The sequence below is a fragment of the Sorex araneus genome, chromosome 4, assembly GCF_027595985.1.
Source record: "Sorex araneus isolate mSorAra2 chromosome 4, mSorAra2.pri, whole genome shotgun sequence".
Lineage (NCBI taxonomy): Eukaryota > Metazoa > Chordata > Mammalia > Eulipotyphla > Soricidae > Sorex > Sorex araneus.
This window is the reverse complement of record NC_073305.1, coordinates 85367735-85391203: the sequence shown is the minus strand read 5'-3', so window position 1 is coordinate 85391203 and position 23469 is coordinate 85367735. Positions and strand designations below refer to the sequence as shown.

The 23469-nt window shown below is 45.0% G+C and overlaps 1 protein-coding gene across 7 annotated transcripts in view; it reads right to left on the bottom strand.

The window, feature by feature from the left end:
* Nucleotides 1-3876: 3876 nt before the first annotated feature.
* Nucleotides 3877-23469, bottom strand: part of TFAP2B (transcription factor AP-2 beta) — a 30456-nt gene continuing 10863 nt past the window's right edge. For 4 of the 7 annotated variants that reach the window (XM_055137195.1, XM_004605851.3, XM_055137198.1 and 1 more), the window contains 4 exons: nt 16273-16492; nt 13843-13961; nt 11397-11538; nt 3877-8529 (listed from right to left, as the gene is read on the bottom strand). In XM_055137195.1, coding sequence (XP_054993170.1) covers nt 8229-8529; nt 11397-11538; nt 13843-13961; nt 16273-16492 — 782 coding nt within the window. In that variant the 3' untranslated portion in view covers nt 3877-8228. The remainder of the gene's footprint in view (nt 8530-11396; nt 11539-13842; nt 13962-16272; nt 16493-23469) is intronic. The other 3 variants (XM_055137196.1, XM_012932150.2, XR_008629879.1) reach the window with 2 other exon arrangements.

Here is a 23469-nt window from a genome sequence, read left to right as displayed (position 1 = left end):
AACTGGTGGTCGAGTCACAGATGACTGCCCGAACTGCCCTCCGTGAGGCCTGGGCATGTCATGCTCTGCTAAGTCCACTGAGTATTATGCTGCTTTAAAAACAAACAAACTTGAAAGAGCATGTTTACGGGGAGGGCTCTCCCAAAGGAAGGTGTGAACCTCCTTTAGGTCTGGACACCCCGCCTACATCAGTTCCAGGAGTCTACAGTCCCTTTGGAGAGAAAACGTGAGTGTATGTGTGTGAAGGGGGTCGGGGGGTAGGGGGGTAAGGGAGAGGAGCCAATAGAATTCAAACGCGAGTGGGGCAATATTATATATATACATATATATATAAAATATCACTGTTACTGTCATCCTGTTGGTCAACAATTTGCTCCAGTGGGCACCAGTAATGTCTCCATTGTGAGACTTGTTACTGTTTTCTGCATATCCAATACGCCATGGGTAGCTTGCCAGGCTCTGCCATGTGGGTGAGATACTCTGGGTAGCTTGCCTGGCTCTCCGCAAGGGGCGGAGAATCAAACCCGTCCGCCGCTTGCAAGGCAAACAACCTACCCGCTGTGCTATTGCTCCAGCCCATATATAGAATACATATTCTAAATGCGGCTCATTAGAAGGCAAGGATAGTCACGTAAATAAACAACTTGGAAGATTTATGGGAAGTTCAATTTTATAAAATTGTATTTATAGAGCCAGCTCTGGCTCACTTATAAACATAGATATATACATATGTATGTATATATAATATACATGCATAATGTAATGTATGTGTATGTATCTCGCTCCCTGACCTTGCTAGCCTGTGACCAGCGTGGTACGTGTATTGAATTTATGTGACAAACCTGCTGCCTTAATCTACGAACAAACAGCTTGGGGAAGCGGGGGAAAGAGTTGCCGAGGTTGGGCGAGGTGCAAACTTGGCGCCCAGGTCGCGCCCGCCCCACAAGCACGCAGCGGAAATCCTCGCCGAGAGGCCGCGCCGGGGCGCAGGCCGCCCGAATCCCGCCCGGGGCGCGCGGCGCGTGCGTGCGTGCGAGAGTGCGTGCGTGCGCGTGCGTGCGTGCGCGCTGCGGCCCGGGCCCGGCCCCCGCCGCGAGCGTGCCCGGAGCGGTGTTGCGGCGGCCGGAGCGTGCGCTGGGTGCGGGCGGGGCGGGGCGCGGGCGGGACGTGCGCGCGCACACACAGACACAGACACACAGACACACACACACATGCGGCGCTGGGCCGGGAGTGTCGGGGCGCGCGCGTTCGCTCTCCGCGCAGCTGTGCGCGCCGGAGTCCTGGCAACGTGGGCGAAAGGCGGCGGGATTGCACCAACCTGTGCGCTGGGGGAGGGACCAAGTCAAGAATGTGGAGCCCGGGAGCCGTTTGCCTGACCCCATCCTAAGGAAGCGAAGGGATTATTTATGAGGCCCGAGTTCCAAAGAGTGGCTGCCAGAGAAGTGAAAAAGGAGTTTACCCCAAGCTATGAGAGAGGCTCTCGGCTCCAGAATGCTGTTTATGACCATATAAATCACCGTGAAGCTTCTGATGGGAAATAGGGCGGGCCTGAGTCGGGGAGCGCAAAGAAGGAAACCAAGTCAGGAAGGAAGAATGAGTTTCCCTCGCCGCTTTCTGCACCCCTTTCCCGCTCCTCCGCGCGCGTCCTCCTTTTCCCCGGGAGCGGGCGATGGGAGCGGGGCTCCCCCGTCCCGGCCGCGCTCGGGCTCCGCTCTCCCGGTTTAAAGGCGGCTCCTTGGAAGGCGAGGGAAGCCACGTAAATAAACAACTTGGAAGATTTATGGGGAAGGAGTTCAATTTTATAGGACTGTATTTATAGAGCCAGCTCTGGCTCACTTATAAATAGATTAATGGGAAGCTAAAATTAATGGACTTGTAGGCTGCACGTTTAATTTCTGAGCCTCTATAGAATAGACAATCGCCCTCCGAGTCCCGGCGTGGAAGGCACTTGATGTCGGAGAGTCGGGAGTGGCTTCGGGAAAGGACTTGTTCTTCTGCCTAGCGTTATTTTTAATTTTTGTTCAGGGTCCTTAAACCGTTAACACGAGAGGGAGTGCGAGTGGTTTGGTTCACTGTAACCACCCTCCTCACATGCGCACACACACTCCAACCCCCATCCCGCCCCCCAGCACCGGGCTGGACGCCTCCTGTGAGGACTTCCTGTAGGATTACCCCCTCACTGAACCCGTGGTCGGGCTGAGACCCTTACTTCACAGCCCTGGTGAGACAGTAACAATGAGACTGAAGAGCTGTGACGAGCAGCCCCGGGCGATTTGGTTAGGCAACACTGTCTACACCTTTCCAGTTTTTTCTTCCAGGTCTTTTCTCCAATTCTTTCCCAATAAGGTCCCTCTGAACCTTTTTTTTTTTTTTCTTTACCTAGTAAAGCGATTTTCTCACATCCCCTCCTTGTCAATGATGGGGAAAAGAGAGAAAGGTCTGGAATTTACCTAAGGAATTATTAGATGATTCTCCATAGCTGTAGCGAACCCTTTGTAGGAAAATCTTTCATAGGTTATGAAAATTACTACCTACCTACAGTTCCAGTGGTCACCAGTCACTCACTCTCCCAAAAGCAAATGAACAGAAAACACTGTAATACCACTGAGCCAGATAAAGACACATATACCTCTAGGTAAATGGGTGGCATATCTCAAACACACATTGGTTTTCATTCCTTCTACTTCTCTTTCTTAGGTGGGGACTTTTACATTCAGTTTTTTTCTATAGTTCTAATCTTCCCCCCCACCTTTTTCTTAAGGAAGCCAAGAAGTGGGAACTCTCACATAAAGCAGATTCCATTGTCCCTCTAGTCTTTCCCTATAGGGAGTCCAACTGGGAATGATTCACCTGAAAAACAGAAAATTGATAAGAACGTGCATTATTAACTGAGCACCAACTATATGCTAAGCACCCACAATTTGGAGTCACTAAGACTTAACCTGGCCAATTTTCCTTAATTGTATACAACTATTGCTGTTTCTGCTTTTTATAGGTAATGTAGTTGTTGGAAAGGACCTTCGGAGGGCAAATTAGACCTATAAAGACCTTGAGGTCCAAAAGAAAGTGACTTTTTCAAACTGTGTAACATCTTGGATGACTTTACTTGCCTCGGGGAAGACACCAAGCTTTGGGATGAAATACAGATTGAGAAGATGTGTGATCACCGCAACCCATTAGGGCTGGGCTGCAGCCCATTAACCCAAATAAGAATAGCTCTGCTTCTCTAGACAAGCCTTTGAGCCTAAGGTAAGAGCCGCCTCTTTCCTCCACTGGGTCAAGGAAGCTTTTCCACATTTGTTTATGGAGGGCCTGGCTCTAGGAGTGAGGTCAGAGTTGGGTTCCATCCTGAAATGAGCCCTTTAATTCCCACATTCCAAGGTTCGGCATGCTGGAACCTTACTTGGCCCTGCAGGCATCCCTCCTGATCCATCTCCTTCAAGGAATGCCCCGCCAAACCCCTATCCCAACTCAGGAAAGGGAATTGTAATCTTTGACTTGGAATCCAGAGCCCTTTAGTTACTCTGACACAGAATTCTTTTAGTTACCTGGGAAGTATATCTCACGTCTTGGGTTTTTTTTTTTAAGGTAAAATAAGCCAAAAGATGCAATTAACATTTTTATTGCAAATCTGGTTAGAAATAGAAGTCGGTTTGAAATTTTAAAAGTTAAATTAAAACACCTAGTGAAAACAAGTGTCTGTATTTCCGAGAAGCAAAGATTATTTTGTATTTATGCTGTAATGAAGACACTGCCTGTGTTTTGATGATGGGGGTGGCGGGGAACAAAAAAAAAGTCTTGGCTATAATTATTTTTACTGTCTGTAAAATTAAACAGTATCCACATTCAAGAAACTAAAGATGAAAACACAACAAAAACACAACAATCTTTTTATTTATGTAAATCAGATCAACACTGGACAATAAACCAATTTCTACCCATTACCATAACAGTTTGTCTATAAAGAACAGAAAAATTCAGATAGAATTCTACCTAGGGTCAAGCGTTTTTTTTTTTAACCACCCATTCACAGAGGTATAGATTCACAGATAAATAATCCCAAACTACTTGCTCGCCATATTTACACATTCCCATTAAATTAAGCATAAATAAATATATACAAACTTAACATGGACACCCTCCAGAGCTCTTCTCCTGAAGAGACAATATTTCTCAATTGTGTGGCAAAACAATATTAGTGAATTAGAGACCAACTCAAAAAAAAAAAGTGTTGCTTTGGGTATTTAAAGAACAGTATTCATTCTGCTTTTTGAAAGGAAACAAAACGAATTTTGATTTTTTTAACCCCGATAGATAATTAAACATACATCAGCACAGGAGGGAGAACACTGTTTGGGTTCTTGAGGCAACATCCGATGGTTTAAGGTTATTATTATCCTTTGACATAATGTATTATACACAGTATATCAGATGTGATGACAAATCCTCTATAAAAGCTCTAAGTAGAAGTGAGTTGCCCTTGTAAGTTAAGTTTTGGACGGGAAGAAGAGTGTGTAGATAAGTTCGGGGTTTCGGGTTTTCCATTTGACCAAACTTTTCATAGGATGTGAAATAACTGCTTGAGAGAAAGTAGTTTCCTTGGCCAAAGAAAATAAAATAGCCAGGTCTTTGAAAGTTTCTCTGGTTCTTTAAATGGGGATGGAGGAAGCTAAGGAAATGGAGCCAGAGCGAAGGAAAGAAATGCAAGATAATTAGGGTGGAGGGTGGGAGAGAGAAGGTCACCATCTCAGTTTGGTGGCAAAATTCAAAATCATTTCCATAATGGTATCCTTGCACAGGACAGCCTTCCTTTTCCCCTTGCTCCCTGGAGATCCACAGTATACAATAAGCCGAGGTCGGAATGGTCTGAGACTTTTGGAACCTCCAAAGGAACTTACAAAGTGGAAAGTGTGAAGACAGCCTGCCACATCCTGACTCCGTTCTGTCTTTTCGCTATTTTGGTTTGGGACCGAGCGTTTAGGAGAGGGCATGAGGCGTGGATAAAATGTCCAAAGAGTGCAGGGGTGGAAGGAGAACTGCAACTCACCTGTTTGGTGTGAAAACAAAGCTCAAAAGGGTTTGCTCTAAACGTTTCCCTTGACTTAAAAGGCAAACTCTTGCGTTAATCCTACTGTTTATTGATTTATGGGCCCAAGGAAACCAAATCTTTTAATAACTCAATTATCAGACAAACGTAGCGGGCCCGGCTAACGAAAGCGGGGGTGGGGGGTTAGGGGGGTGGGAATTGTACATGAAAGGAGAAACGAGGAAGGAAGAGGGGACAGTGGCTCACCCCCACGAGAGTGGTGGGGTTGCGGGGGGAGGAGGCGCTTCGGGAGCCCCAGGGAGCTGGGGCCGGGGAGGGACGCACGGATGCGGGCGCGGGGGCAACCCGGGCAGCCCGCAGAGCCAAATCAGACCATTCCTGTCCCACCCCCGGCCTCCAGGGGCGTGAAGTGGGCGGAGGGAGTTCTTGTTCTGGAAAAAACGGGGAAGCTTCCGATTCCCTGGGCAATTTTTTTTTTTCCTTAAGGTCTTTCGCTCTCTGGGAATGGGCGGGTGGGGTGGCCGCTGGTTTAAAAGGGCCTGAGATCTCGTCCCGCCTGCAGCCCGGGGGCGCCGCCCCATTACCTACTGGAGAACCGGGGCTTTCTCGGTAGCCTGAGCCCTGTAGGGTGAGACCGAGAGCCGGAAGGGCCCCCCCGGCCCGCGGCCCTTCCAGCGGCTGATTCTATGTCCTCAACACGACTGGGCGCGAGTGGCCCACACGCTCTCAGGACCTGCACAGTAAGAGCGAGGCGCGTCCATCGCGTCTCTCGCACGTCACACGCGTGGGGCGCGTTGCCCTGCAAGGAAAGGAGACGATGGTTTTCAGTGTGATTTCTCCCGGCCTTGTGCAAGCAGAATACACCTAATGCGATCGGGCCAGGCCCTCGGACGAAGGCGCAGGCTCCTGGGCTGGGGAGAGGTGGAGTGACTACACTCACCGTAACTTCTAGCTCTTCTCAGCTTCTCTGGGCTTGAGCCCTGCACACACAGTTCCCCACCCTAAACACACACACACACACACACACACACACATATACACATACACACACACACACACCCCTCTAAAAAAGCTGGCGGTAGGAGATGGGCAGAGGTTGTCATCTTAGTTCGCCTGTCTGTGGGCCACTCTGGTCATCTGCAATTGATCCCTAAACTCCCTTCTCCGCATAAACACGTCCCCCCAAAGCCCTTGGCTGATTCTTAAGGCCCCTCCTCCACCAACACCCCTCTCCTCCCGGAAGGCCAACACCAGTGGGGGCTGCAGAACTGATTCTCCGCGGACCCTCACTGTAAACACTGCCGGCGGGTGGGGGGGGGGGGGAATCTGAGTCCTTGTCTTCAAGAGACGTTGCAAAAGTGCTAATGTCTACTGCCAAGAGGTGCGTGCGTGCCGACACTAAATTTGGAGACCTAGCTTACCCACCTCTACCCCGGGGGAGGGGGTTTCCCCACTGTGTTTGAGAGGGCGGGGACAGTGGGTTCCCGATCTTATTTCATGATAATGCTCAGATGGAGCCCACCAAAGGGGCTGCGCTCTCAGAAGTCAGAGATGTTAAATGCATGAAACTTTATCCACTGGGAATAGTCCCAGTGCATGCTGACGGTAAATTTCAAAGCCAAAATGCACCTCCTTTCACTTTACAGGATTTTACCATAATTTGCCAAAACAACTGCAAGTGGGGGGGAGGGGGAGCACCTCATTCATAGAGCATCTTGTGAGAAAGCGATCATTGCAGAAACATGGAAGCAGGTACCATCCTCCTACCCTCGTCCACTCGAAAAGCCTCGTCTTTCACCGTTAAAGCAATTATCTAAAAGCCCAAGGAAAGGCAATCCAGTTTAGAGACAGGACAATAGTTAAAATATTGGGCTCCAGTAGGCTTTCCTTTCTCCCCTGAAATTCTTTTTTTGAGACCTTTCCTCCCCCTGAATTCCACACTGAGGTATCTGTTAGCAACTAGTTTCAGAGTTGCTTCTGTCTCTTATTGGCCACTTTCTAAATTATTCCCTTTGAGCTTCTTTAAAGAAGTGCACCTGCAGAAGTCTGACACACAGGCTTTGATTTAAAAGGGATCGGATTTTTTTTTTCTCTGTACCTTATAGATTGTGTAGGAAGCCCAAGTCCTCTTTGAAGAAGCTCATAAACCATGCGGGCAAAGCTTTGGAAAACAGAAGAGAATGAAATGCTACATACCCCTCCGAAGGAATTACATACTAATCAACGTATTTATATTGTTTTTTTTCTTTTTACTATAGTTCTTAAAATTAGTAGATGACACACATATTATAACAAACGCAAGGTTTTCTGTATGCAGATGCTCGCAAGTAACTAGTAACATTTCTGAAAGGAACTGATGATGAGTATGATCAACTTATTGGTCCGGATTTGCCTCAGTCTCAGTCTCTGCTAGGCGGGCCCGCACCAAAGGCAGCAGCCCCGGCCTGCACCTCGGTCGGACTCGCGGCCCCGCCCGCCCTCACCCTCCCTAATTACGCAACCGGCCCGGGAGTCGGGCGCTGGCGAGTTCAGAAAGCAGGGCAGGGGCGGGAGGGGGGTGGGGCGCGGGGGCTGAAACACAACGCAAAAGGTCTAACCACACTCATTTCCATCCCGGATGACTCCCGTGACAGCTGGAGGAAAGGAGGGCCACGTAGAAAAGGGTGCTTGGGAGAGGGGTGAAGTGGAAGGGCGGGAGTGCGAGTTTCCTAAAAAAATATTAAAAATTAAAAAGTTCGTGCGTCTCAGTCAACCAGCTCTCAAAAGCACTGACACCAACGTTTCTCCGATTTTCTTCCAATAAGTTAGCGTTTTCTCATGTTTAGTCTTATGTTTATTTTCCAAGGGGGGGGGGGAATCATGGTTTCTTTTTTATTATCAGTGTTACTAAGCTCGAAAGAACGGAAGTGGAAAATCCGGATGGTTGTCTCCAAGTGTATCTTGAAATAGACACTGAGAACCGGTATTGCTGCTCCGTTGTACGCCTCAGTTTTGTTTTGTTTCTCTTTTTTGTTTTTTTTAAGTTATTTAGCCTTTTTTTAAAATTTTCTGATTGTATGTGTATTCTAGTACCTAATATAATTCTTCCAAAGCCAATCCAATATTTTAAAGCTAAAATTAAAATTTTTTTTCTGTTTTCCATTTGTATTTAAAACATCTTTCCTTTTTTTAAAAAAATGTTTCATTTCCTGTGTTTCTCCTCCTTGTCGCCAGTTTTACTACCTGGGCCTTCCCCAGACGTGTGCCTGTTAGTGGTGGTGTTGTTCAAGAACATCTTGTCCATGCCTTTGAGCGCCTCGGTGAGATAGTTCTGCAGGGCCGTGAGCGCGGCGCAGATGGCCGGGGCGCCGAAGCCGTGCGTGATGAGGCTGAAGTGCGTCAGGCAGCTCTGGATCCCGGGCTCCAGGATGGGGCTGGGCCGGCTGTTTCCGATCGGTGTCCGGTCCTGGGCCAGCAGATCCGTAAATTCTTTACACAGTTGCCTGCGGGGCGGGGGGGGGGGGGGTGCGGAGGGGGAACGACAACAACAATACAATCACCCTGGGTGTCGTTGGCATTGGCATTGGAAAGGAGACCGCACACTAGCCCAGTGGCGCCCCGGTCACCCTCGAGCGAGGCTAATGTGGGCGATTCCGCTCTGTTTCCTTCTCCAGCGCTCGGTTACCTTCTAGAACAGCTGAAGACTGGCAGGAAAAGAAGGAGCGTGGGGGTGCTGCGTGTACCCCTTCCATCCTACAGGCTTGTCACCCTACCCCACCTCCCCGCCAAACCCCTTCCAATCGATTGCCCTGCATTCCAGAACCATAAAGACGCAATGTGGGTAATCTGCTAGACTTTGGCGCCTACTGAATATTCGGTCATTTTTTTACCCCCTACCTGGCAGTTCTTCTAAAAGCCCCTTTTCCCCCTGCTCTCCCCTGCCTATCTAACCTCTCCCAGATCAGGCTCAAAAAGCCCTGAAAGATTTAGGCCCCTGGGCCTCAAGCCTGCCCCTCTCACAAACAGATTGCTGGAGCCTGCATCGCCCAGGGCAAGCAACTGTTTATTCCGGGAGAGAATGCTGATTCCATTCAAAGCAAAAATCTGTTTACCTGCAGTATTTGGGGTGGGAGGTTCCCCCTTTCTTTCTTTTAAGTGTAGGCTACTGAAAAATCTTTGTACTCGAGGATTGCTGTCAATATAAAGGGATTCCCACATTGTTTAAATAAAACCTAAAGGTAGATGGGTAAGACACTGGGGAGGGTAGATTTTTATTTGTTGAAGGCTTTTATTTCCTCAAGGCACCTACAATTTAGAGAAATCTCCCAGCTTTAGAAATCCAGCATGCCTAACTATGGATTGAGCTTATTTGAGAAATTTTTAATATAGGAGGTGGATAGGAAGGGTAGCCCTGGAGACCCCATTGGCTTGACTTGGCTGGCAGTTGAGGCTTGACATCCCAGAGGCCACAGCCTTACACAGACGTCTGTCAACCTGCCTGCACTCAGCAATGGTGAAAAAAGGAAACATGGGGCTCGAGTTCCAGTTCTCACTCCCCTGTCCCACTGGTCTGTCTACTGACCAGCCCAACAGGTATGTAATGCAGGTAACCAGGAGTCAATGAGAGAGGTCCTGAGGCACCTTCTCCCAAAGGGTTACCCCCAGGAGTAAGGGCTACATTAGTTGGAAAATACCGGCTTCCCTCAAAATTTAAGTCCAAAATGCTCTTTGGTTCTTAAGGCAAGTGAGTAGAGAACCTTCACAAGGCACCCTCTCTCTAGCCTCTCCCCTGGTTTCTCCATTTGAAATGCACACACACATACTGACAACCAGGAATAAATAGGTTACAGTTCTGACCTGAATAAGCCAGAGGGTCTCAGCATCACCTGGGGGATGCAGATGCACACATCCAAGCTCCCTCTCCCGCAGTGATTCCTTTCAGGGGGCTTGGGGCTACGCCCACGAATAAAAATAGTTTTAAAACTCTCCTCTATCCCCTAGCTGATTCTGATACCCAGATTTCAAAAGTGCTGGCCTAAGAGAAGTCAAAAGCTTTAAGGAGGAAGTTGCAAGAATTCATCTGGAAGACATGACAGCGTCATTTGTGGAATATTGTTATCTAATTTATACACTTTGACTTTATCCTCCCCCCATACCTTAATTCTTTTATAGCACATTAAGGTCCCTGTCACCTGACAGCAGAGCATAGCATAGAAGGGAGATTTACTGACAAAGATCTATTATATTGCTAGTTGGTACAACAGAAGAGAAACCCTTAAAAAAGGGGGTGGATGCCAGGTTTTGATCATTAGAAGAGATGCTTAAAGTCTTTACTTAAGACTGTATTTGTTACCAAAGTGCCAAAATGGAAATTCTGAGCTGGGGAGAACAAATGCTGAGAGTCAAACATTTTAAATCTTCAAAGCCCAAACCAGGGTCTGTAAGCAATTAAGGTTCTGGGACATTAATATTTTTTGACCCTGCGGAAAGGGGCAATCAAATTCCAATCACGTCTCAAAAACATCTGGACAAATTTGAGCAAATGATTTTTCAGCCTTCCATATATTTCTTTAAATTACGCTGTCAACGGAACAAACCGCGTCCTGGAGCACTAAATAAATGAGCGCCGCTGTATGGTCCGCGCCTGCGAGAGAAACGTGCGGGAGCACGCAGCGCCGCCCACTGCAGGCTTGAGCCGGTCATAAAACACCAACAATATGACACCCAAGCCAAAGACAGGAGTAAATCAAATAAATAGAAAACCCACTGTAAAAGTTCAAATGAGCTCTAGACCTAAATTTAGCCAGAGATTTACTATATTCCCCTCTGGAGGTTGTAGTAAATTTTAAGTCTCTGCAAGATGCCAAACAGCAATGTTGCTGAGGGAGTAATTAGAACTGTGGGTAGGGATGGGTACACGTGGCTAACAGTTAGACACCATGAGTGAGTGAGAGAGGCTGTCTAGGTATGCCTCAGAGCTCAAAGTCCAGGCAGAAAAATAAAATGCAGCTAGATCATGAAAGCACCCAGAAATGACCTGCTCCACACTTCCAGGGTTGACATCCCCAAGTTTGGAGTAGCAAACTGTCAAAATTTTGGATGCAAATGAATAAAGCTAACCTTCGAGCCCTCCTCTCCTCACCAAGAAACTTGAAAACAGAAGAGGCTGAGACAAACCCATGACCTGTTTGGATGGTGAGGGGTAAAGAAGGTGGGAAGGAAGAGCAATGGAGGACTAAAGCTAGGAGGGCTTCCTTGCAGTCAGCTAGATACTATTAGTTGTCTGCAAGTCTTACCTGCAGACAACCCACAGTGCCACCTGCCAAGTGGTGGCCTGGCAAAGCAAGAGTCAAGAAAAAGAGAAACTCACTTGGTGGCCAGCAGCATATTCTTTCGGGAGTGCAGGTCACTGGGGTCCGTGTGCTGCCGGTTCAAATACTCAGAAACAGCTTTGGCAGGAAACTCTGTTTCACAAATGTACCCAAAATCTCGAGCTAAGTGAACAGCTTCTCCTAAAAACACAGCAAAGGAGGTAAGAACCAGCACCCCAACCCTCGTTATCTCTGCTGTTATTTACAGAAGGGACCAGCTGTTGGGGGCAAGATCAAGGACAGGTGAGACAGATGCCCCATATTTAAAATGAATCTCAACTGTAATTAAAATTGATGGCTCAAACTTCATTCTGCAACTCCTTCCTGTCTCTTGGCTGACCATCCTTCCAGAAAAGTTGGAGCTAGATTTTTGGAATAACTTCAAGTCTCCTACACCCTCTGATAGTCTTAAGGAAATGGTGAGGTAAATCCAGGATTTACTTTACAAATGCACTTAGCCAGTGCTCTGGATATTCAAATCAGATTCTTCCCACTTTTTAAAGCATCTGTCCATCCCACTGCTCAAAATAATTTTAAAAAAGTGTTTCTATCTTTTGCATGATCTTCTGTATTTTTCTATCACTGCATTAGGAAAACAATTATTAGTAAATTATAGTATTTATTAGTAAATTACTAGTAAATTATACAAATTGGGAGGATATCAACTCATGTATATTAGAAAATATGAAGACTTTTATATGGAATGAGCATTTCTATCCAGCAATTAAATCTTTGTTCTCCTTGTCAGTTTTCCTATTTCAGTTGTAACTTCCTTTCCTTTAGAGTTATTCTTTTACTTAAGAATATTCTACAGCTCAAAGCTGACACAACAATTATATAAAATCTGGCCATCTCAAGGGTTCCTCAATTTACATGGAAACTCCTTTCAAAAAATAGCCTTATGACCCTTTAAAGCACAAACTTAGAGGTTTGAAGGAAGATCCCAAACATGAAAAAGAGACAAGCTGACTTATGCTAAAGTTTTATTATGTTAAGAAACAAGAATTATTTTTAATCATCATTTTATACCAACTACAAAAGACTTCAGGCCTGGTGCTTACCCAAGATTCATACAATTGAAATCTGCCAACCAAATATCAAAATTTCAGTGGCTTTTCATTTTCTTCACTCCTCTCACAAAATTTCAGTATTAAACTGTTTTAATTACATTGTTTTTCAAAATGATAATTGTGATATTAGCAATCCCCCAAAGGGCAAAAAGTAAAATGCCCAGGCTGAGAGGGAACCATTAGTATGTGTGGTCTCGATATTTGGTGATTGCTGCCACTAGGAGGTAAGTTTAGACAAGGCAACTTTTCTTTAGAGATGACACAACGCAATGTCTATAAATATGCTGACTTTATGTTTGCCATTTAAATATTACAAAATTCCCAACTAAAACCAACTCCCTACAGGAGTGTCATAATATTACATCCATAAATATGGAAGAGAAATCAGATTTACATGCTAGACACTGGGGGGGGGGACTTCTACACCTTCCTTCATTAGGACCATTCAGCTGGAGAGAAAGTACAAGGGTTAAGGCCCATGTCTTGAACATAGCCCACTCTGATTTGATCCCAAGGACCACCAAGAGTGGCTCCTGAACACTTCTGGGTGTGGAGTGGCCCAAAGGCCCAAAGTAAAAACAGGAAAAGGACCATCTGGCTCTATTTCAGATCCCCTCCCTAGCCCACAAATTCAACTGCTGATATGCAGATCATCTTGTTCTAGACTGTATTGATGATTCTAATTAATATGTACTAGAAATAGCATGCCTAAATCCAAACATATAAGCACAGCAGCATGTGCTTTTCGCAGTTTTGACCCTCTAGTTCACAAATGACAAATCTATAAGAAAGATCACCATGATTCCCCTCCATGCTCCACACCCTTCCTCCAATTTTTTCCCACACATCACTGGCCTTATTAAACTTCATTTCAAGAACAGTGGTCCCAGAGGAGCAGCAAGGGGGGGTGGTGGCGGGGACTTAGTGTAATAGGAGTTATAAATAACCATTAAGGACCATGAATTCAGTTTTGTATATTGATAATGTGTTCTCTACCACTAAAGAGTCCGAGGTAAAAATCTAGGAAAGCAAAGTCTTGCATGGAGTTCTGCTCACAGTCACACTTGCAAGATTTCTTTCAAGAAGGTGTGTCAGCCACTGTGTCCGATAGGTAACATTGGAGGTGACCCCTGCAAAGACTTGGGGCATGGATCTGAAGGAGATCCTTGCACAAGTCTCTTGGCCTCTCCACAGTTGCCAGCTTTCTCTAAGTAAAAGGACCTCTGAACTTCTCTCAGGCAGCCGCTTGACATCCAACTCATAAGGGCACAACAATTGCAACGATTTCCAGTTAATCATGAAACGTGTAAAATGTCAGCCTTCAGCCGACAGTTAAGCTCAGCCACTTCGTGAAACGGCCACACATCTTGCTTACCTTCCACCAGGGAGGTGAGTAACGTGACATTTGCTGCTTTGCGTCTGCCCGCGGGTAAATTCAAACCGATTTTTTCTAGCCTTTCTCTCAAAGATCTCCCCCCATTTTTCGATTTGGCTCTGAAATTGCAAGAATTAACATTCTGATTAACCTCACAGTGTTCCTGAAACAAAGTTTAGACTTAGCAATCTAAAGCCCAGTGGAGCTTGAAGAGGTTTTAACTTGGGGTTATACGTCCCTCCTCCACCCTCCTCATCCCTGAATTTTTTTGTTTGTTTGTTTGTTATTTGCCTATAGTTTGCTGAGGTTGGCTCAATTTCTGCAATACAGAGCACTAACAAAATTGAGTCATTTTTCTTTCTTTTTTTTTTAGTTGTGGGGGAATGGAGGGTTGTGTGGGTGGAGTGAAAAGTGTGCCAGATGGGAATGATTAGGGTACAGGTTGTGAGTCTAGAGAATGTAGCACACTCACAAGCTGTTTTTCCCTTGTTGTGCATGGAGACAGTGAGGGGAAAAGACCCCTGGACAAGCACAACCTTTGCTGAAAGGCAAAGGCTGGATGTTTGGGGAGGAGGAGGGAGGAGGCGGCAGCTGAAACAGGTGGGCTTTGGGAGGAAGAGGTCAAGTGTCACTATAAAATGTAGTTGGGTTAAAAGGGGAAGGAAGGCAGAAACCTGAAACTAATGATGATGATAATCATAACAGTTGTAAAACTAACACTTTAAGTTTAGTCATATGATAAGCACTTTATATTGATTATCTCATTTAATCTTGGTGCAAGTTTTATACACACATACATGCTCAATGCCCAGGGGTATGGTTGAAAGAAACTTTCACACTCTGGGGTTCAAAGGACTCATTTGAAAACTGAACCTAAGTAGAACAGGGCAAGGGGATTCAAAACAGGGGGGGGGGGATGTTCAAGTCCTTTCCTATTTCCTGAGGCTCTCCTCTCTGAGTACATGCCAGGGTCTGAGAAAAAAAAAAGTAAGAAAACCCCAGTTACTCTCTAGCAACTGTGCTTCTCAGTCACTTTAAGGAAAGAAGGGACCATCCAAACCTCAAAATGGGCTACATTGAAGAGTTTATCCCCTACAAAGTCAGCTTCAGACCAGAGACACCCACAGACTTCCAGGCCAGCCAGGGCTTCAGGAGAGATTTCAATTTTTCAGATAAAAGCCACCTTCTCCTCAGTTTCCCCAAGATTATATGAATCGTCTTCCTTTACTAAGTGGGGAGCATCATAAATCACACGGAGGAGGTATCATTATTACTTTAGAAATTGCATCATAGGGGCTAGAGCAATAGCACAGCCGGTAGGGTAGGGCGTTTGCCTTGGCCAACTTGAGTTCAATTCCCAGCATCCCATATGATCCCTTGAGCACCGCCAGGGGTAATTCCTGAGTGCAGAGCCAGGAGTGACCCTTGTGCATTGCCGGGTGTGACCCAAAAAGCAAAAAAAAAAAAAAAAAAAAGAAAGAAAGAAAGAAATTGCGTCATTGTCATCATTGATGGTGCTGGTATTGAAAAAAAAAGGTCTTAAGTCTAGAACCCAATTTTTCAAAAATGCGCAAACCTGGTGCATTGCGGAGGGGGGCTGGTGGGGGGGGGAACGGACTTCCAAGAACAGAGCTTAATTCAGCAGCCAACTGCGTTTTAAAAGACAGTTAAAGGGTCGTAGAGGCAACACAGTGGGTAGGACGCTTTTTGCATGCAGCAAACCAGGGTTCAATGACCGGCATCGCCAGAAATGTTCCCTGAGCACAGAACCTGGAGTAAGACCTGAGCACTCCCGGGTGGGCCCCGCCTCCCCACCACCAAACCCCCATCCACCCATATTTTAATAAAGGCCAGGGAGATCGCTGGATGGGCTAGGGCACACGCCAGCCCTGACTCCCACTCCCAGTTCCCTCCCCCTCCCAGCACCACTGGGTGCAGAGCCCCCTGCTAAGCACCGACAGTGTCCAAGAAACCCAGACAAATCAAAGCCCAAACAAACCAAACACCTAATAAAACAGCGCCATCAGGATGCACTGCAGGACAGGGGGAGTTGCTTCCTGAAATGCCTTTTTTTTCTTCGGTGCACGCTATAACCCAGTGCACCCCGCCTTCGGGTTACAACGCCCTGGAGTCGTTCCGCGTTCTGGAGGGCGCCCTGAGCCCCTAGTGAGCCCGCAAAAAGAGGGGTGCGAGAGGTCCCAGAGGCCGGGGAGTCCACGCGAGCGTGCGGGCGCTGCGGGGGCACGTGGCGGGGGGACGTGGCCGCCAGGGCTCCCGCCTCCCTGCCCCCCTCACCCCCCCCCCCGCGCACAGCGCAGGCCACGCGCCGGCCCCCCCAGGTTGCTAGGCAACCGCGTGCTGCTGCTTGTAGGGTTCCTCAAGGCCCCGCTCGCCCCCAAAGAATGGCCGGGGTGAGGGCTTGGAATTTACCTTCTGAGGACGCCGCCCAGGAGTGATGCATTGAGGCATTCGGGGGGCGAAAGCCGTCTCTGAACTTCCCCCACAGTAACCTTGTACTTGGAGGTTGAACTGAGCAGAGACAGCCGGCCCGGAACTGAGCAAAAGACCTCGCCAGTGTTGACGGACATGCCGCCCAGGAAACCATCTTTATTCATCATCAGAGAAGTCACAGATTTGGGAGGAACCGGAACTAGGGAGAAAAAAACACAGGGCATAAAGGTGACCGGCTTTCCATCCTAACGCTCCGTGCGGACAGACCGTCGGTGCGTGCGCTGGGGGCGGCCGCAGACGGGCACCAAGCGGAAAGCTGCAGGAGGAAATGTTTGTTCCAGTGAGGCTGCGACGCATTCAGAGCACTGTGCACAAACAAATGGAAAGCCATCACTCTTCTGGAAACTTACCCCAGGTGTACAGACGTCTGAATGTCACTTGCCACCGCTCTGCTCACTCCACTAATCTAGAAAACGCGCAGCCCTGGTTTGGAATATGGCTGTGAGACCTGGCAAAGCCAAGTCCTGGCTGTGGGACCTCAGACATTTCTTGTAACCTCTCTGAATCTTAGTTTCCTTTTCTGCCATCAGAGGATAATAATACTAATATTTAGCGCTAAGCCCAGAAGGTGACACCGTCATCAATGATATAAAAGAATTCTAACATGCACCACGAAAGGTCTTTATGTGAACCCCTCTTCTATTGGATCCAAATATGTGAACGTGACCCAAGAGAATTAGAGGAGGACCCCCATGAGACCCGGCCTGAGAACAGCCAAGACCTTAGTAAGCTGGAGATGTGGACCCCAAAGAGCTGTTTATTTCCCTGAGGTGGAGCCCCGTCTTCCCTTCATTCTACGAAAGATTCATTTAGAATTAAACCCAAATGCTCCTCTCCAGTGAACGCAATTGCACAATGACATGAATTTTGTTTACAAATTAATGTAAAGTACCGCTGGTGATTGTTTGGAGCAGTTATGATTTACAACAGGTGCCCTGATCAATCAACCAATCACTCTAATTCATATGAGCAGCGGTCTTGCCTTGCCCCAGTTGTTTCATTTCGGCAAGTAATTGATAACAAACCGCACTCAAGGTATGTTTTATGCAGAAGTTAATAAGAGCTGACAGCTGGTTGCCACTGCTACCCAGGCACATTCAGGCTCTCCAGCCTGTATTTCTGTTTAATTGTATTTCTGTGTCATCTGCACCTCAAGTAGAGGTGGGGCTCACTCCAACCAGAAGCTGGGAAGAAGGAACAGTTGAATGAACGGTCAACCTCCCAATTGGTTGGCAGTTTCTGCTGGACTTCTACCTGGCTGAAGTCCATTTTCTATCTGCAGATGATAAAAGCCACCAAGCAAGACACTTCTGACTTCCCTGTATTTAGCCTCTTTATCCCCTAACCCTCAAAACATCTTTATCAGTCACCACCAGTCCAGGGATGAAACATGCATTTAGCATGAAAGACAAAGCTGTCATTTCTTCTTTGTAATAAAGACAGTCTCACTCTCTAATCCTGGTGGAGGAATTTCTACCATCTAGAACCTAAAAGCTTAAACAGTAAACAAGTCAGAAAACCTCACTTGCATGAAACAGATCACAATAAAGTAATCTGTTGCATGAAAAAATACAACAAAGTATTTTTTATAAACTTAATCTCTTTACTACATATTCTAGCATTCATTTCTTTCCCCATTGTTCAGAGACTCCTAAAAGCCATGCTGACTTCAAATCTTTTATTTGCTAAGAGTTTTGTATTTGGCTCTTTATGAATGTGTCTGGTGGAAATGGTTTTCTACAGCACTGAACTGGACAAGTGAAGCATGCTCATTTGCTACAGCTTACTAGACATTTTAGGATTTCTCTGTCATCCCATGTCTAAGAATTTATCCTAGGGTGGATGAATCAGGTCAGGTAACAGAATGAATCTTCTGCACTTTTGCACTTCAGGGTGTTGGAAAACTCCAGAGAAGCTTTCTTCTTTCTTACTACCCTCATCATTTTCTCATCAGTGAAGCTGCTTCCCACTCAACACTGAGCCATTGAAAAGTGCAGTGTAGGTATTCAAGTTGAGTAAAATATGGAGTAGAGTCACTTAATAGTGATTGCAGTAGGAAACCCCGCCACTGAATTCTCTTGCACAACATTCACATCTCGTTTATTCTACCCTATTCTTCATAGGAATCATGCTTTCCATATTCCAGGGTCAAATTCAAGCACTACATACAAATAATTCATGAGTATGGCAACTTCACATTGGATAGTCTTGGAAAAACTTTTCTCTAAAATATAGATGGCCTCCTTTAACTATATACAGCATGAACTATGGAAATAAATTTTATAGGCATCTCATCCTTGACACTCAGCAACATTTTCATATCTGAATGCTATTTAGAAAGAACATTTTAACAGGAAAGAACTAAGATGAAAATAATAAATTCAGTTTCTACTACTGAATAACAATGTCTCTTAAGGATTGGAATTTCACCTGCTCTCACAGTCCTAGAAGTCAAATCGCTTGAAAAGCCTGGCCTTTAGGGACACTTTATAACCTGGCCTCTAATTTCACTATTGTTAATTGCCTGATTTACCTGACGAGTTATTTCCTTTGGGGCATGTATATTGCTCCCTCCCGAGAGTAGTACCTTTCTGCATATACATTATCACCTAAATATCACCAATCCACTCTGCTTCTGTCAGCAAGCTGCTGGGGTAGGAGGGTAAAGTTTTTTGTTATTCTACTCCCTTACCAGCAGCAGTCAACCATTTGAGCAGCCGCTTCAGGTTATATTTTCATTTTCTAATTTAAGCCTGAACCGTATTTCCATTTTTTAAAAAAAAAAAAAAAAACCTCTGTTTCCCTCAGGTTCTTAACCTCTCTCCTACTCTAGCATTAGCATTGGTCTCCTAGACGCTCCCCATTTCCCCATTCCGTTCCAAGTTTCCTTTCGGTTCTTAGCACTGTTATCATTTACCTTTCTCCCCATTCTCACACCTGCTTAGCTCCGCTGATTAGCCCCGTATTTTATTCTCTTTGTCTTTTCCCTTCTGCTTTCCTCCAGCTTATCAATAAACCCAGAGAGCAACAGGGCCCGGTTGATTTGTTAGTAATTATGAGCACACTGTTCCTGCTCACGGAACTCAGAGATGACTAAGATAGGTTTAAAGCGACAGCAGGAAATGGTAAGGAAATGGAGCATAGCAAAACTCAGCGTGAAGCTTTCATTTCTTTACATGTTTACAATTTTCTTTGCATACATTAAAACTGTTTTCCCCTCCATTTTCAGTTGAATAGTATGACATAACTCCCACACAACTCACTTCCCTTCCTTTTCCCCTGCACTAGGTTGGGGAGAAGACAGAAGCTTTAAAAAGCAATCAATATTTCTTTCTATGACTGGACTTTTGTTTAAAGGGGGAGAAAAAGATGATTAGAGAAAATACTGTTGGTTGGTCTACTATATAGAGATAAGGTGCTAATTTGGCTAGCTCTTCATCTTCTACAGTATTTAAAATTAGAGTGTGCATGAAAACATAGCATGAAGATCTTTGTGTTTGACTGGGGACAAAGCTTCTGCTTATCCAATCTGCTGATGGAAAGAAGAAATAAATCCATCTAATAGATTCAAGAGAATGACCCTCTGAAAAGATTTATATATGTATCTGATACCCAGAAGTCATCAAGACATTGAGCATTTCTTGAAGTACTTATCACTAGCTTTATTTCTTATCTAACTGAGGGCTAAATTTTACTTTGTGTATATACATATATAGCACAGGTACACATGTAAGCACTGAAATCATTTAAAGTAACTTAAAAGGATTCCACGAAGAAAGCCAGAGTACAACATAATAATAAAACCACCAACATCTTGTTTTGGTATCCGTTAGAGGCAAAGTCTAACTGGCTGGCCAATGCGTTGTGTCCTGTTACTTACTTGGTATTTGGGATCTTAAGAAAGTCATTTGTCTTCTCTGTTTCCAGAGGAGTGGGAAGTCTTAACCTCCCCAGCATTGAAATTCTATGAACTCTAATCAGTCCCCTTGGATTGAATCCTGGAGTTTCTAGTTGAACAAACACCTATTGGAATCCAAGTCAGTTTGGGGGAAATATGAACCTCTTCATTTGAGAGAAGACATACCTCTCAGTGCTTTCCCCCTTCTATGTCAAAAAGAAAAATCCCAACAGAACCCAATGTAATTAAAACTGACAGTTTCCTTACAACCCCCTCACCCTCCCCAACCAGCCTGCCTCAAAAAAAGAAAATCCACACCAAACTGTTTGTGTGGGGAAGGGGCCAGAAGGAACGAAGGGAGGGAAACGTGTGAGAGAAGGGAGGTTGAACCGAATCTAACCAAACAGGATATCCCTAAGACCAGTGAAAATGCCCCACAGTCACAACATTTGAACCTTGGACTCCAGCCACACATTTCTTTCCAAGAAATCCCAGCGTATTTTCTGCCATCTAAGGTGTCAAACTGATTGCCTCTGATTGCACCAAAACTTTTCCTTAAAGTCTATGTGATCCTGTTTTTAGTGAGGCTGTGGGAAGGTGGCGGTGATCATTTATATTGGCTGGGCACCACCCGCCCCCTCTCCTGGCCCAGATTCCTAATCTTAATGGAACTGAGAGTTAAGAATGATTTTTTAATGTCTCGTTGGATTTTTAGACTGTTAATGTACCGAATCCTTCTCATTATTACTTTATTGATTGCTCATTGACCAGCCCCCTTCAAATCGTATTAACCACCCTCTGCCGGTTTAGATTAGGAGAGTTTAAAAAGCACCTTTCATTACTCCCCCCCACTCCTGCCACGGAGTTGAGACTAGGCAGCTTAATGGGAGCTCTAATGGGGCAGCTAAGAGGAGAGGGGCCACGGTCCCTGCCGATTGCATTAATAGCTCAAAGGGGGCCAATACAGAAAATTAGCCGTAAACGAGCTCTGGAGATCTTCAAATGAAAGAGCCATTTATCACGCTGGCTACCTTCACTCCACTCGTTTGCTCTCTCTACTGGGAACAACTCATTTCCTCTTAACTAAATTACTTCAGAAATGTCAGCTAAGCCCACATAGCAAACATAACAAGAGAGCAAGCCTATAATCTATGAGGTGATATCTAACATGGTGAAAATTTTGAGTGGCTAAAATTTAGACCTTCCATAGTGGAAGAGATGAAGAGAGAAGGAGAGAGAGGGGGAAAAAAGAAAAAGGGATAGAGAGGGGGAAAGATGGGTGAGGCAGATGGAGAGAGAAAAGGAAAAAGAGGGAGAAAAAAGAGAGAAAGAGGAGTAAGAGAGTGACAGAGAGAGTGAGAGAGAGAGAGAGAGAGAGAGAGAGAGAGAGAGAAAGGTCCCTTATACCAAATTCTTAGTAACAACACAGAGGTACCTCTGCACCCAAATGAGGACCAGTTATTGCACTTTTATTATCAAGGTAAAAAAATAGCAAACCCAAGACTTTCTAAAAGACCCTTAGGAAATAAATTAAGCAACCAGGTTTCTGTCAGTTCTTCTTGAAATTTATAATATTTAGTTCAGAAAACTTTCTCACCTCTTCTTTTAAGAAATTAATCTCTTGGAGATATCCCTCATTAAAATGGGAAAGAGGGAAAAATGGGCGAATAGAGGTCAGGGAAGGAGCTAATGAACCTGTAACCTTATTTAAAGTAATTAATAGTGACTTAGAAAAATAAACCAACATTTATTCCTATTTTTCCTTTGACTTTTAGAAATAAAATATAGTATTGGGGGAATTCTTTAAATAATGCAAAAATCTGAAATATTACTGGAGCTTACCTAATACTTCATTTTTATACCATGGTCCCTAAATCAATAAACTGATGAGTTACTGGGGTGTCACTGAGATTTTTCAGATGCACATCATTATTTTTCAAAAGCATTTGCAAGTGATGAAAGTTATATTTTATTTTTTTGAAAGTTATATTTTAAAAACAAAACCAACAACAATATTCTTTGTTTTCTTATTCCTAGAGATACCCTCATGCATAAATAGTCACATTTCACTGACAAACATATACAAGCCCTGAAATCAAGGCATCCCACATCTAAGAATATTTTCAGCCCCATTTTGTTAGGCAAGCTAAGATCCAAATATTTTTATTGGCTTGGCTATTAATAACATTTCTGATTGGTCATCTGGTGGGCATTACCCACTGCCAACCCAAAAGCTGTTTCTAGGATACAGAACACTGAGCTAAGGGACTCTTAGCTTTCCATGAAAAGGGAGGACAAATTAAAACAAAATCAGAAACAAACTAAAAACCAATGGACTAATGCCTCCTCACTCCCCGAAGCACCACCACCAATCAACCAGCAATTAACCAAAGAGAAGACCCAAGAGTAAATGAAGAGAGCAAGCATTCATCTATGTTGCAAACCTAAACACTGAGCCAGGGTGTCCTAAAAAAACAAAATATGTGGCATCAAAACAAAAATGATACTATCTAAGGAAGAGAGAGAGAGAAAGAGAGAGTGTGTGTGTGAGAGAGAGAGAGAGGGAAACATGTAGAGCAACACTTAAAATAGTTTTCCCACATGCCTTCCTATTCTTTAAGGTATTATATTCCAAAGCCAAATGGCATCATTTCAAGAACAGTTTTCCCCTCCCATCATCCACTTCTTAAAGCTACTTTTTTCATCCTCTGTAAAGGTAGGAAAGATAGAGCACCTCACTCAAGTGAGGAATCCTTGCTTCAGGATCCCACTGCTATAGAAGCTTGAATCTATACTTTCCAAAGCATCTTTCTTTTCATTTTTTTAAAAATATCAGTGTCATCTAGCTCAGATAAATCACATAGGGCTGAAACTGGGGACTGTTCATGCCAAACATAGGGACAGACTTTCTCCAGCATCGGTAAGAAAGAGTTAGAGTAGTTGAAAATTGTATCTCCAAATACCAGTTCTTGTGATAATTAAAGATTGTGCTGTTTACACATTCAAGTTCCTAAATTTGTGGCATGTGAGTGACATTCAGGCCTTTCGGCAGCTACTCTAATCGTCAGGCATTCTTTCAGTGACTGTCAGAGAAGGGGGGGGGGGGAAATTAAGCAGCTGCAATACGCCCGAAATGAGTTATTGTAATTACATTTAATTAGTTTAATTAGTTAATTATTTTGCTTACAGCTGTACAAGAGACTGCAAACATTTGTTAA